The sequence below is a fragment of the Carassius gibelio genome, chromosome A7, assembly GCF_023724105.1.
Source record: "Carassius gibelio isolate Cgi1373 ecotype wild population from Czech Republic chromosome A7, carGib1.2-hapl.c, whole genome shotgun sequence".
NCBI classification, from domain to species: Eukaryota; Metazoa; Chordata; class Actinopteri; order Cypriniformes; family Cyprinidae; genus Carassius; species Carassius gibelio.
In genome coordinates this window covers 21,849,932-21,865,979 of record NC_068377.1, presented here as the reverse complement: position 1 = coordinate 21,865,979, position 16,048 = coordinate 21,849,932, and the positions used below count along the sequence as shown (strand labels likewise).

At 37.6% G+C, this 16,048-nt stretch overlaps 1 protein-coding gene across 1 annotated transcript; it reads left to right on the top strand.

The window, feature by feature from the left end:
• The first annotated feature begins 235 nt into the window (after nt 1-235).
• On the top strand, nt 236-15,761 carry LOC128016836 (low-density lipoprotein receptor-related protein 3-like). Its single transcript, XM_052601667.1, has 8 exons — nt 236-951; nt 3,842-3,980; nt 6,833-7,038; nt 8,637-9,031; nt 9,113-9,334; nt 10,670-11,142; nt 12,069-12,201; nt 12,545-15,761. Exons 1-8 carry the CDS (start codon nt 867-869, stop codon nt 13,364-13,366), a joined length of 2,475 nt encoding a protein of 824 aa, XP_052457627.1. The 5' UTR covers nt 236-866; the 3' UTR covers nt 13,367-15,761.
• Nucleotides 15,762-16,048: the final 287 nt, after the last annotated feature.

Here is a 16,048-nt window from a genome sequence, read left to right as displayed (position 1 = left end):
TTGACTAAGGCGAATGGAAATGCACCGCGAAAGTCGTATGTACGCTGTAGAATATAACCAAAAACGTTTGAGTTTTGAAATCAGTCAGTGCAGGAATATTTAAAATGACGCTAATTGTGTTTCTTTTACTGTATATGGTTGCTAACCATTTAAATAATAAAATGGTTCACACGCAATGGGTTCCAGCGATTCATCCCTCCGTCCACAAGAGTGCAGGCTTTCACTGCCACAGTCCCTGACAGCTGGTAAGTGCCCCAGACAAACCATGAAAAAAAAATTGTCTGTTTACACGATTACATTAAAACATTGTACACGAGTGTCCCCAGTCTTCTGCCCTAAGATGTTACATTTAAGTTAAACATTTGGGCGTTTACATCAGCATCATGTTATGTTGGTGTTTTGAATAATGATCTCAGACAGTGTTATTTTGCATGAGATGCGCTCCAGTAGTTTTCGACATGGACAGAAGCTTCACCATACCTGGGAGATTATTACATAATTGGCACACTGTGGAACTATATAGACGCACTGGAACAATATTATTACTGGTCAAGATATACTGCAGAAAGAAAACGATGTTGTGATATATGTGTAATAAAGTCAAAGGCTTAGTGATCGCAAGAGCCCCAAGAGCAGCAATTCATTCACTGACGAAGAATCAGTCCTGTGTTGTTCCCACCTCCAATCCCGTCCCTCCTCTGAAGGTCTCTCTCTGCCTTTCCCTCCAGAGAGAGAAAGTGACAGAGATGATGCTTAGAGGCTCGTGCAAGACGTTATATCGAGCGTACGCGTGAAACCGACATGAGATGCGCTGCAAAATCGGTCTGGATTCAGAGGAACTGACCTGAGCTGTGAACGACCAGAAGATGATGGTGATGATGGAGAATATCGGTGCGATTCGGCTTTACCTCATGAAATGCATCTGTCTACGCTGGGCTTGGGTCTGTGTGGGTAAGTGGACTTCTAGGATTGTGATATTATAACATATATATATATATATATATATATATATATATATATATATATATATATATATATATATATATATATATATATATATATATATATATATATATATATTCTTTAAAATATATGACAATTATTTATATATATATATATATATATATATATATATATATATATATATATATATATATATATATATATTTATATAAAATGGGGGGGGGTGTTGCCCTCCGGGGGTCTGTGCACTCCACTGGATAGGTGCACGGTTGATAAAGCAGAAGTCAAGCTTTTACTTTTCATTGCACTGTACCTTTTTCCAGCCCACATGTCGGGATGATATTAAGTATTATTTCATTCAGACCTCAGGCAGGTGATTGTGGGCTGAAGTATGCGAATGGCAGCGATGACAAAGAAAGGTTAAGCGGCGCGCGCAGGTTTCGCAGCATTCACACACACAAGGAGACTCGAGGACAGATCGTTTGGCTTGTTGTCATAGCGGTTATAAACACGACGGTATCAGTCTGATCTCCTCGAAGACCGACTGACTTTGTGATTTATTTTTTATTTTTTAACAAATGTGTATTATTGCGCAGCAGATGTGGCTGTTCACGTGCAATTCCACACACCTTGTCGTGATTAAAATGTGAACATTACGTATACCATTTACCAACCACGCTATAAAAAGGTTCGCTGCGCGGTGTCCCAGGCTGGTCTATTAGTTGGTTTTAGAAAGGTTTGGGACACTTTTCAGTATGTCAGACTGGTAGCACACCTAAACCTACTGAGCAGCAGCATCTTATGGGCTTGGGGACCAGCTCAAACCAGTCCAACAAAACACAACCTGCACTATATTATGATCTGATAATCTGTTTTATCAATTGACACAGTCTTTTTTTTTTTACTTCCTCAGCATCTGTTTGAGCATAAAATCTATGTGCATAACTAGACGGCATTGAAACTAAAACTACAGCAATGCTTTCACAGTCTGCCAAGCATTGGGCATCTTATCTCACCCATAATCTATTCTTACACAGCACTCTAGGCTTGTTTGAGCAACACACGATCTGTAGAGGTCAGCTTTAATGCTCAACATACAACCACATATAGAGCAGAGATAGAAAGAGATGAAAGAGAAGATGCTTTCAAATCAGAGCCAGAAGCACAGAAAGAGAATGGAGAAGGTATCCAGTGAAGGGATGGGGGCATGTTGATAGTACCAGTGACACCTAGAGCTCTTCGTCTCTCACACAAAGACAAAGGGAACTTCTGTCTTTCTTTATCACCCTCACACACCCACATGGCCTTTCCCTTTGACTGCAGATATTCCATGTCCAGACAGGTTTTCCCCACTAAATGTGAGTGATTATAGACACAGCGTTTCCCTTTAGAGGTTGTTCCATCTGGTAAATGAGGACAATGAGGGTGTTCATTGTATTCATCTGTAATAGTTTTCAGTAGTTCTGAAATAAAAAAACAACAACAAAGCTAGATGTCTCAATAACAACAAATTGTGCTCCTTTATGTGTAGAGGTGATCTGATAGAATTTAATTTAGGGGAAAGTAACAAAGCAGATGCAAAAAGAGCATGGGGAAGACTGTTTTGAGTTCAGGTTGTAGACCTTGGGCAGGGTAGCACTTTATTGAATTTTTGACCGAAATAAAAAGGAGGATGTAAGGGACTGAAGTATAAAAATGTAATTGTACAGACTGTAGTCTAACCCTCACAGCCTTATTTTCATCTGTGTAAACTTCAATATGTTGTCTACGCTGATTAAGATTATAATGTGTTTTGTATGTATCTAGGGAAGTCAGTGGAGGTGAAGATGATCATAAAATGATCTGTGCTCATATGCTGGGATTCCCCTGATCTCTGTCTTGTTCTCTCATACAGAGAACAGGGTGTTAGCTCCTAGACATCATCATATTTTATGTCTAGTAATAGCAGCGACTGGGCGTATGAGAGGCGTGTGTTTTTGACCTGGAGGGTAATAATAGTGTTGGGGATGGAGCTGAGGAGAGAGATGTGCTGCCATCTATATTCAGGGATCTCACGTCATACAGGTATCAGGGGAAATTGCGATTTCTAGTTCTGAAAAAGTCATGGAAATATTAAAGAGAATATTTTTATTGTTGTTCAGCTCAAAATGTATTTTTATATATATTTTGATATTATTATATAAAACCTTTAATTCCTAATTTTTTGAAAGTCAATAATAATTAATTATACAATTATCAATAATAATACATTATGTTTTGATATTAATATATATATATATATATATATATATATATATATATATATATATATATATATATATATATATATATATATATAAATGATTATTATTATTGTTATTATTATTATTATTATTTAAAAATCCAAAAATAGCAAACGTTTGGAAATGCATGTCTAAAGGTCCATAAATAGACAGTTCTTTACTTTCCTTGTTTCTCTTTCAAGTGACTTTAGCATAGCTGAAAGAAAAACACAAATGATGAAGAAAGGTGTGACTAGTTTATAGACTCACTTGGACTTTCTCTTTCTTCCTGGACTATTTCTGTTACTTCTCAGGCTATTTCCTCCTTGTCTTATTGTATTTCTGTTGAAATTCATAATCAATAGCACACACTCTCACACAGCTCCCCGCTAAATTGAGTATTATGTGTCAGGCAATCCACAGGCTCTCTCTGATCCCTCTTGATTGAGAGAATCAGATTCTTGCCATCATATATACCTGGCCTGCACTCAGGGATCCATAAAGCCTGCAGTAATGTGTTGATGTCATCTCAATCACAGTGTGACAGCTGTGGTCACTCATGAGTCACTCTGCCACACACAAGCAGCATGCACATGTCTTCTGTGTGTGTTCCTCAGCTGCCTGTGGTGGTAAAGTGGAGTTACACACAGAGAGGAGAGGAGTGATCTACAGCCCATCATGGCCCCTCAACTACCCGCCTGGAGTGAACTGCAGCTGGAATATACAGGGAAGCCGCGGAGATGTGATCACAATCAGGTGGATACACACAAGCGGTCTTGGTATTTGTATTTCTCCTCTGTGCATGCAAGAAATGCTGCTTTTCATGAACAACAATTAGTCAAAGCAACCTTCACACTGTTAGACACCCCAGCAGCTTTTACTGGTGAATTGTATGAATGTATGGTATTTGTTATAAACCAATGTAAGGGTTTTTCAAAAACAATTAAATTTTTGTTGTTGTTTCGTTTCAGTGTTTATGATCCTGTTTGCAAGGTTATATTTGTCTGTGCAGTCTTCCATATGAAAGCACTTAGACTGCTGCATGACTAGAGCTGACTGCAGGGATTTTATAATGTACTATTTCTTGCCTCTCCTGCTACTGTTGTGTGTGTATGTGTGTGTCTGTGGGCTTTGTCACCGCTTTAATGATATTATCTAAAAGCATGACATCATCTCCTCAGAGATTTGTTCTTTATAGAAGAAACCTTAAAGTGGAAAAGGATAATAGTTCGGATGAAGAGAATTTTAATTTATTTTAAGTCATACTTACTCATTAATTACTCATTGTCTAAAAGCTGGAGTAGAAGCATTTATGCAACACTTGATCAATCACATTATCTCAAATTGCCTCGGACAGACTGACATAGAAATCTGACCCACTCATCTAGCGCTAGGATGAGATTTATTTTGTGGGTCTGTTTTATTTTCCTGCTGATATTTGATGTCCATTGCAAAAAAAATAAATAATAATAAAAAAAAAAAAAAAAAAAAAAAAAAAAAAATATATATATATATATATATATATATATATATATATATATATATATATATATATATATATATGGCTGTCTATACTGTGATTTACTCATGCATTATCATAATTTAATAATAAATAAGTAAAATAATTTGATCATATAAATTAAAACAGATTCTGCAGTTATTGGGTCACACAGCATAAATTGGTGATAGTCCTATATCTGCATTCTGATGAATGAACTCTCACCATCTATTTTCATAAAGTGATTATTCTTGCTTAATGGGTGAAATATTTTTGATATCATATTTCAGCTCACAAACATAAAATGAATAGGTGAAATCTGTTTAGGAGACCCTGAGCATGTTTTGCCACTCAAATGGTCATGACACATCTTATTACTAAATTATTGTAAAACAAACTGTTTAGACTCTGTTTATGCAGTGATATTTGGGAAGCATATAGGGAAAAGAGAGATAAGAAATAAGATGTGTAATGTTATTGGCTGCAAATAGCCCATTCTTCTGTAATGGTACTGGATGCTGATTTTATCTCTCGCTCTCGAGTGTGTGTGTGTGTGTGTGTGTGTGTGTGTGTGTGTGTGTGTGTGTGTGTGTGTGAGTGAGCGTGTACTTTGATAGCACTCTGTAATCTGTGTAATGTGATAATAGATCCACTGCAGATATTCTCTCTCTGTTGCTTATGGTCTCCCACTCCTTTTACATCACTGGAATGTTGTTATATTACGTAGAAAAATAAATTTGATTGTGTAATTTAAGGAGGTATCACAAAAGCAACCACAATGGGGAAACAGGAAAACAGGAAATGCGATGATATCGATTAAAACAATTTTCCAAAGGAACAAGATTAAGAAGCACCTGTAATATCTCTTAACAGTTTTAATTTCTTATTTAGTAACATGACAAAAATGGCTTAAATCATCCATTTAACCATCATTTAATTACAAAGCATATTATAACCTGTATAAAAATTTGATCTTTAAAATTGTTTAATACCTTAAAATTAAAATACATATGATGGAGAGATAAAATATTTTCACTCTCTCCTTTTGTTAAATTCTTTTAGTGATTTCCTGCTTTAATTTTACACAAACAGAACTGCATATTTTCACAGCAGAAGGGCTTGGTGTGGTTGCAAATGTAACCTTGAAAAAAAAAATGAAAAAGACAAATAAAAGGGTCACATAAGGAGAAGAGAAGAAAGAAGAGCTCTGCTATGTTTGGATAAAAGTTGTGTTGTATTTTTTAGAATGTTAATTTGACATTTTATTTTAGGAATGAATGTGAGCTTGTGAATACATCATGATACATTGGTGTGGGAGTTTATCTGAATGTATCTCTGAGGGGAACTGACTGTCTTTAGAAAAGTTTAGTTGATAATTTATTTTCATCTTGTCTCTGTATAATTCATGTTAAAGGGTTAGTTCACCCAAAAATCTAAAGTATGTCATTAATGACTCACCCTCATGTTGTTCCAAACCCGTAAGACCTCAGTTCATCTTCGGAACACAGTTTAAGATATTTTAAATTTAGTCTGTGAGCTCTCAGTCCCTACGTTGAAGCTGTGTGTACGGTATACTGTCCATGTCCAGAAAGGTAAATGAAACATCATCAAAGTAGTCCATGTGACATCAGAGGGTCAGTTCGAATTTGTTGAAGCATCAAAAATACATTTTGGTCTAACCCTTTAAAGCAGTGCTACGTTGCTTTGTTTAAAGCGGTAACCAAGGAAACACTGTATTGCTGCTGTTTCGTAAGCGCCACCTGCTTCGTACAGATATTTTATGTAGCATAGTTTCTCAAAACTGAAGTCAGAACAGTCTGGGTTTTTTTTTAAGTTTCAAGTTATGCAGTCTAATTGAGTTTTTAAAAACTGTTCATGCTGCATTTATTCAGCATATGTGTTTGGATTGTGAAATTCAGTGGCTGCCTCTAATTTTGAATGTAAAGAGCACAGGTAAAGCCTTTGTTCATTTGAAGAGTTTTTTTTTTTTTTTTTTCAATTTAGTTTTGTTATTTGAAATATTTTTTTTTCCAAACAGAAACGTGCAGTATTTTGTGGAAGTGCTGAGATTCCAGCCCATGCATTGAGCACCATGTGTTGCTGTGTCCAGTTTTCACAGCTTTGATGTGGAGGACACGGGGGACTGCAGGGGCGACTGGCTGCTGCTCGGCCCCACATGGAAAGCTGAGGATCGGTTCTGTGGCTCTCTGCTTCCTCCTCCCTTCATCTCCTCAAGAGGACAGGTCTGGGTCTATTTCCACTCTCAGGCTAACAGCTCTGGACAGACACAAGGCTTCAGACTATCTTACATACGAGGTGTGTGAACTTACAGTGTGTGCACATGTTGCATTAGAGCCCATTCTGCTCTTTTGTGTTTTACAGTAAAAGTGGTAAATACTTGTGCTCCATATTCCAAGTCTTCTAATATGGTAACTGTGTGAAAATGTAAGACATTTCCTATCATTTTCCCTACTGCCAATACCAATCTAATTTATGTTTGTAAGGATTCAAACCTGGTGCCTCACAATGTGTCAGATGTCATTGGTTATTGTGACTCATAAGTAATTGTCATGCAACAAGTTTTAAATGTAGACAATCCTAGACTAGCGTTCAGAAGTTTGGAGTCATTAAGATTTTGAAAATGTTTTTAAAAGTGCTTACAAAAGTTGCAATTATTTGATAAAAAAAAACAGTAAAAACTTGTAAAATTGTAAAATATATTTTAAATATTACACAGTAATATCACTATGTGACTATTTAATTTTCAGCTTCATTACTCCAGTTTTCAGTGTCACATGGTCCTTAAGAAATCATTCTAATATACTGATTTCTCTTTTAATACTTTTATATTTTAATACATCCTTGGTGAATAAAAGTTTTTGTTGTTGTTGTTTGTTTTAATTTTTAAAAAGATCCTTCTGACCCCATTTTTAACAGTATTGTACAATCTTTCATTCCAGTGAGTCAGTTAATTTTTGGGTGAACAAGACTCCAAACAAGCTTAAATTTTATGCATGTGTGTATAAGGGTTTAATATCCATTGATTAGGCATACACTCCCTGACCAAAATCTTGTCGCCTATTCAAGTTGTTGGAACAATAAATAATAATTTTACTTCTAGTTGATCATTTGGAATAAGAAGTGAAAGACAAAGGCCTCTAGATTACGCTTATTTTACCAAAATAAAATCTTAACTTGCTTTGATTTTTAATTATTTAATTAGGACAGAAAGGTCAGACTTTGCTTGGACAAAAGTCTTGTCACTAACAGAAATAATGTACAGTACAGAGCATAAATTCAATATGCGACAAGATTTTTGTGGGAGTGTATGTTGTTTATCATACTTTATGCATTTCCTTTTGAGTTGCAATGTTTCATCAGATTTAGTTGTGTTCCTACATTAGAGAGCCAGTAAATTACAAAGACTGTTGTCGTGGCATATAGATTTACTGTAAGCACAGATTGACCAGGCGATTGCAGGATTAGCAGATCAATAGTGTACGGCCACAGAGCCGTGATGAAATGCTAATGCTTTGCAGCACTTGTTGCATAATGTGCATATTTGGATTGCACTAGTGTCAGTGTGTATTAGACAGATCTCCTCTGATGATTATTTAGTTAGATCTAATATGTAGCTAATGAAGATGAAGGAGATAATTGGCTGTCATTACTTAACTCCACGGGCTATGTGTAAATGTCACTGTGTGTGTGTGTGTGTGTGAGGAGTGAAATGCTGTGTGATTTCCTCAGAGGTGCAGTTCAATCAATAATACTGAACGGTTGTGTTTGTTAAGCTGTCACCAGGCAAACAGCATCTGCAGAGTGGGTAGATTTGATTGGCTTATTTCAGCAAACTGTCAGTGTTTACGTGTGCAAAAAACTGTCTTTGTCTCTGTCTGTTTTTTACTCATTAGGTCGACTGGGTCAGAGTAGTTGTGAAAACGATGAATATTTATGTGGAAATGGTAAGTGCGTTCCCCGTTCCTGGCACTGTAATGGATTGGACGAGTGTGGAGACAATACAGACGAGAGGAGCTGTGCTGCCCCGCCAACATCTGCTCGGGTCAGTCTGTGTCCGCCTGGGACGGTGCAGTGCTCTGATATCCAATCTACCCGCTGCCTGCCGGTGTATCTGCGCTGTAATGGAGCCCGGGACTGTCCTGACGGATCCGATGAGGCCCACTGTCCCGACACGTCTTGTGGAAAACACTTAGTCAACTTCTATGGGACATTTGCCTCCCCTGATTTTTTCCGTCCAAACAGGAGCGCTGGCACAGTTCTTCACTGCACATGGTTCCTAGACACACAAGTATGATAAGAGCCTCATTTATTCTCACTGTTGGTTGCATTAAATCAGCTACAGCGTTCTGCTTGACTGTTCTTGCTTCAGGACCCAAAGCCGTTGGTGCTGCAGGTGGACCTCCAGCTGGGTGTGGGAGACTCGGTCCGTGTTTACGATGGATTGGGAGAGCGTGCGGAACATCTTCTGCAGAGTCTCTCTCACCATAATAACCACAGACGAGCCCTGCTGGAGTCGTCCCAGGGACAGATGAGCATCTTCTACCACGCCAAACCACACAGCCCTGGACACGGATTCAACGCCACCTACCAGGTCTCACATTCTTGGTGAAGCTAATCAGAGTTTGTACATTTTCCGGTAATAAATTGTGCTCTCCATTTTGCTTTGGCATTATGTGTTTTGGCCAAATACTTTGCATCATTGCAGTGTAAAACTGTCTTTAAGCATATCGTTAAAAGCTTATTTTTCTTAATATCATTTAAGCTGTTTCTGGACTTTATGTCTAAACAAGTTTGGTTTAAAAAACTGTGACATTAAAGACAGTTATGTAAATAAATATTTCAAAATAAATGCTGTTCTTTTGAACTCTCTAAAAATTAAAGAATTCTGTCAAACAAAAAATTTCAAAACTTCCACAAGAATATTAAACAGGATGGCCATTTCTAAATTCAGAAATTCTGTTTTTCCATTACAGGAATAAATTGAAATTATATATATATATGAATAATCACTTTGGATCTAAAATAAACTGCTTTTGAAATATGTCTTTCCAAAAAAAAAAAAAAAACACACAAACAAAAAAAGAAACTGCTGGGTTAGGCTTCAGCTCTCCACATCCCTAATAAGGACTATGGATGGCAGGATGACTTTTTCAATTATTTCAGAATTCCAAACCAAAATTAAAATAAAAAAACTGGCTGCACTTGACCTTACAGAACCGGGCTTATAGTACTTAACATCACACTTAAATGTTGCAGGGAAATACGGTTTTATAAAAACTTCAATGGCCAGTTTTCATAAACAAGGCCTATTTCAAATTTTCAGAACAAAATCAAGTTCAAAACAGGAAAATTAAAAAATTTTGAATTTTTGAATTACAGTACAATTATACTTTAGGATGTGAAGAAGAGGTGAGCCACTGGCCCTACTTACCCCAGGACTTAACTTAAATTAAACTTCTATCATCCAGCATCATGCTAATAGTATCGTCTCATATTATAACTTCCTAAACCACAAACACTTGTGCCATTATCTTTTTAATTTTTTTATTTATTTATTTAAATGTTGTTACCAATTATTCTATCCAGTAAAATTGATAACTCTTCATATATTTATGGTAACATTGTAACAGTTGTTACATTTTGATCAATTAAATGCATCCCTGATGAGTGTAAGAGACTTCTTTATAAAACATAAAAAAAATCTTACCGAGCCTGAACTTTCCAACAGTACTGTTTAAAAAATCAGTTCAAAAAGTGAAAAAAATTATTGTCTAGTTGATACACTGTGGAATGAATCAATATGACAAGTCAAGGTATTTAGCCATCCACAAGCAAAACTGTGAAGTAATCTGTACCCACTACAGTTTATGATTAATGCTAACACTGTGATGCTAATAATGTTTAACCTCCGTCCGTCTCTCTGCAGGTTAAAGGTTACTGCTTTCCAGGTGAACATCCATGTGGCACAGACGAGGGCTGTTACTCAGAGCTGCAGCGCTGTGATGGCTACTGGCACTGCCCCGGGGGGCGAGATGAGGAGGACTGCCCGCTGTGTCAGCCAGGAGAGTATCCCTGCGAGGGTGGCAGCGGAGCATGTTACTCGGCTTCTGAGAGGTGTAACAACCAGAAGAAGTGCCCCGACGGCTCAGATGAGAAAAACTGCTTTGATTGCCAGCCTGGAAACTTCCACTGTGGAACCAACCTGTGCATCTTTGAGACGTGGCACTGCGATGGGCAGGAGGACTGTCTCGACGGCAGCGATGAGAGAGACTGTCTTGCATCCGTGCCCAGGAAGGTGATCACAGCGGCTCTGATCGGCAGCTTGGTCTGTGGACTGCTGCTGGTCATCGCACTGGGTTGTGCCTTTAAACTCTACTCGCTCAGGACAAGAGAGTACAGGTGAGGTCACTTCTATCTTCTTCCTGCCTGAAATTAAACTCAAAGCAAAGTCATTTAGGAAATGTATTGTGATTCTCGAATTATTCAAGATTTTTGTAATATGTACAGTAGTGCATAGTTATTCATTATATAAGATGTCTTAATCATTATTACTTTATTTATTTTTATTTTAATAAAGCAAGAAAGACATATTCATTTGAGAATCAAAATAGTCTGAACCCGCTGGCAAATAAATGTTTTCTCACTAGGTTTTGTTGTTTTTGCTTAAAACAAGTAAAAAAAAAAGTAAAAAAAAAAAGTAAAAAAAAAAAAAAAAAAAAAAAAAAATATATATATATATATATATATATATATATATATATATATAATAAATTGATTGTGAAAGAAGTATCTTATGGTTACCAAGGCTGAATTTATTTAATCAAAATCACAGTAAAATAATTTAAAAAAACACAGTAAACAATAATATTGTTAAATATTATTACAGTTTAACATAACTGCTTTCTTTTTTAGTGTATTTTTTTAAATTAATTTATTTCAAAAGAGATTTTAATATATCTTTTATTTTGTTTAGACAAAACAAAATGTTAAGAAAATGAAAGACATAAAAAAAATGTATCGTGTCAGGCTTTATCTTTTCTTTCTTTTTTATTTGTGACTTTCCTTGTTTTCTGCTAAATGGATGAACACAGTTTTTCTCCAGTTAGCCTCGTAAAGACAAAACAGAATACCCTTGATTCATCAAACAGTCAAAAAGTTGCTGGTGAAGTAACAGCTCTTGGAGATTCTCAGGAGATATCCTGCCTGAATGTGTTCAGCAGCTTCCCTTTTTAAAAAGCCATTGTTTTTTCTTACATTTTTAACCGGCATCAGTCAGCAGCTTTATAAAACAGTGAGCGGTTTTTTATGTTCCCCTTTCTCACTAGAGCTTTTGAAACCCAGATGACCCGACTAGAGGCGGAGTTTGTTCAGAGGGAGGCTCCACCCTCCTATGGTCAGCTGATATCTCAAGGTCTCATTCCTCCAGTGGATGACTTCCCAGTGTACAACCCAACACAGGTATGTGAATATGACATTGAATTTGAATTGAGGTAGCAAATAGGATTGCGATTCAAATTTGAAATTAAGAAAGTACGAGTAAACACATTGAGCAAAGTTTTGTGGACATAAACAGGTGTGTTTTCCATAGTCAATAGTGTAGCATTGCACATAGCACTTTTTACACAAAAGTCACTTTAAATCCAGTCAACTTTCTATTAGTCAATGAATTTACATAAAGGGCTTTTTCGCCCTCATATGAAAATGCCCAATTCCTATTGAAATGGCAGGATTTTCATCACAAAATGATGTAGGCAGTGGTAAATGTGACATGACCTGCTTTTTTTCTGTCTCTCTCTCTCAGGCTTCTGTTCTGCAGAACCTCCGTTCAGCTATGCGAAGGCAGATTCGTCGTCACTCTTCTCGTCGTTCCTCGTCACGGCGGCGAGTTGGTCGTCTGTGGAATCGCCTGTTCCACCGTGGCTCTCGGGTCCGGGGTCAGATACCTCTCCTCACGCCTCCAGGCCACACGCACACAAACACACACCCCGATCTGAGCCTCCACAGCTACAACACGACGGACGATGGCATCGAGGAGTCACGTGAGAGTACGGGACAGACTCCGTCGTCCTGTTCGACGGTGGCGCTGGGACTGGCCCTGCAGGCTCACACCGAAGCCTTCTGCCTTCCTGACAGACAGTCTCTGACCTCTCCCCTCTCTCTGCCCTCCCCTACCTCACCCCGCTCCACCTCCGACACTCTGGAGGACGAAGATGATGAAGATGACAGAGGTTCAGAGTGGGTGAGAATGAAATCCAAACATAAAGATGACCACAGTCCTCCTGGACCCCCCGATAGCCCCAAACGCAGCACAAGCCGGTCGAGATCCTCCAGACGGCTGGTGCAGGAGCTGTCTGCAGAGCTCCGAGGAGTCTCTCTCCTGCGCTACACCTCTGTGGGCATCTCGCCGCTTTCCTCCCCTGAGTCACCGTCGTCCTCCAGCGGTCAGTCTGAGGAGCAGAGAAGCTTTCCTACATTCGGAAAACCACATATGGACGCACGCACAGATGCTCATGGACACGCCAGGAAATCTTCAGAAACAGAAGAGGTTCCTGGTGACTGTGTCAGGCTTTGCAGACTCACAACTAGCGAGGAAGAGGACGATGAGATTCTGTTAGTGCACTGAGAAGCCTTTATCACCCTCCCTTTTCTGAATTTGTGCCAACACAGTGAGCCTTACTAGGTTCAACCTACGGCCTTCCATCCAGAGTCATAAAGTACAGTATTTTTACACATGTAGTGTAAACTATTTCAGTCAGACAAAAGGGTTTACATGACATTTTAAAAAGAAAAATGATTGCTTTAGTCAGACTGAAACGGATCTTTTAAAGTGTACGTAAATATACACTACCGTTCAAAAGTTTTTTTTAAAAGAAATTGTTTAGTTCAGCAAGGATGCATTACACTGATGAAAAGTGACAGTAATGAATTCTATATTGTTACAAATTTTCTTTTTATCAAATAATCAATTGGGGAAAAATGACAGTTTCCACAAAAATATTAATCAGCACCACTATTTTCAACCTTGACAATAATAAGGAATGTTTCTTGAGCACCAAAGCAGTGTATTAGAATGATTTCTGAAGGATCGTGTGACACTGAAGACTGGAGGAATGATGCTGAAAATTCAGCTTTGCATCAGGGAATAAATTTCATTTTAAAGTAAAATATCTTCAAACAGAAAACAGTTATGTCAATGTATTTTGAAAAAGGCAGCATTGCTGAGCCTACGAGGCTTCTTTCAGAAATGTTTTAAAATCTTACTGACACCCAAAACTTTGAACGGTAGTGTTTTACTTACAAAGTGTTAAGCCTTGTAGTTGCAGAAAGTTTGGATTTCATGCCGTCATAGTAGAACATGGAGGATTCAACCTCAGCTCAGACACTGCAGTGTGTGTGTGTGTGTGTGTGTGTGTGTGTGTTTAGTTGTCATCCGTGATCAGATAATTTCACAAATCAGCTCCTGCATTCAATATCATTGTTCACTTGCTAGAAATCACCTAAAACCCTTGTGAATGTGGCTATATCACTACAACAATATTTGATTATCAAGGATTGAGCATAAATACTTTCCCACATGGAATATCTTTATTACACAGAGGTTAATTAGTCTGAATCTCTGCTTTCTATCGGTAACATTCTGTCGTGACCTTCACTTCCCTCTCTCCTTCCCAACGCCTTATCAGAGATTCACTGTGTCGCCTTCTGAGGTTAAAATGTCTGCACACATTTCATTTTTATCAGAACCAGCCAGAATGTTTGAATGTTGACTGTGTCCTACATTAACAGATCTGAACCTCTTATATTGCACATACACTACTGTTCGGTTGGTTGAAGTTTATGGAAGTATTTTATGCTCACCAAGGCTGAATTTATTTTATTCAGAAGTACAGCAAAAACAGTAATATTGTGAAATATTATACAATTTAAAATGACTGTTTTCTATTTGAATATATTTTCCAATTTTATTTATTTCTGTGATGTCAAAGCTGATTTTTCAGCAGCCGTTACTCCAGTCTTCAGTGTCACATGATCTTTCAGAAATCATTTATATATTTGCTGCTCAAGAATAATTTATTTTTTATTAGTTGTCCTGCTTGTGGAAACTGTGACTAAATGCATACTTGCTTTTTTTAATGTGCTGACCCCAAACCTTTGAACAGTGGTGTACAATTGTATACCCCTGGACTACTGGAGCTGTTTGCTGATTTAGTGATGAGATCAGCTTTTTTTGTATTTAAGGTTCATTTTGTTAGTCTGCTACCAGACTGTAATATCATGGCAGGTCCACCATTGAAATATATTACCGTTAAGAAGCTTTTTTCCCCATGTAAAAGATTATGAGTCTTTCTTGAAGGGAAGCAGAACTCAGGGATTGTATAATGATTCATGAGAGAGAAGCAGTTAACCTGGATTTCCTTGTTAACATTTCTAGTCTATAGATGAACTGAGAAGCACTGCTGCCTCGACGGAGTTCTGAAGCCATCAGGACATCACAGAGGCGTGGGAAAATGACTCAGTAATCACATTTGTGTTTGAGCCCACACATGTTAATGTCTTTGTTTTTCACATCAGCCATTACGTTTTATCAGCATTTATGCATTTGATACTTGAGAGACATATTTGCCAGTGAAATTAAGTTGCACCCATATCCCTGAATGTATGTATGTTCTGTTATTAAATGTAGTGCCACATACTCGGTGCAAGTCATACTTGCTGCTTTAGCACACTTGGTCCTGGTCCAAGCTTAGAAATAAGAACTAATCAAACTAAAAAGCTGGTCCCATCTCTAAAGGGTCGGTCTGTTCCTTCTGTCTGCTGCTGTTATTTCACATATCTCCATTCTTCATGCAGGATCTCTTGTCTGATCTCACCGTTTCCATTTCAGAAACTGATAGATCTAATGGAATTGTGGATGTTTTAATACAGTGTGATTCATTTGCGTTAGAGAGGTGATGCACTTTGTCTTGTCATATGATGGGTTCAGTTGAAATGGCTGAAGATTAAACACTGCTAAGAGACTTTACTTGTGGCATACATGATATCTTGTTTGACATTTTTTTTAATAGTGTCCTTTATGTTCTGTGGAATTCAAGCAAAATCCAATAGAAGACAACAGATACCGATCAATGAAGTCTTTTCGTATTATTCGGCCAGCAGCTTGAAACCCTAGACCAGTGGTTCTTAACCCTTTTGACCAAAGGCCACCCATTGTCCAACACAATATTGGACCACAATAATTAACCACAATTCATTTTGTATTTATAGAAGTACTGTATGTTCTTGAATAAAAACAAGTCATTGAGGG

Excerpts from the sequence above, each read along its gene's own strand:
- LOC128016836 (XM_052601667.1), top strand. The coding sequence starts at position 867 with ATGATGGTGATGATGGAGAATATCGGTGCGATTCGGCTTTACCTCATG. Across the intron at positions 952-3,841 it reads CTGGGCTTGGGTCTGTGTGG|CTGCCTGTGGTGGTAAAGTG; the intron begins GTAAGTGGACTT and ends TGTGTTCCTCAG. Across the intron at positions 11,143-12,068 it reads CTCAGGACAAGAGAGTACAG|AGCTTTTGAAACCCAGATGA; the intron begins GTGAGGTCACTT and ends CTTTCTCACTAG.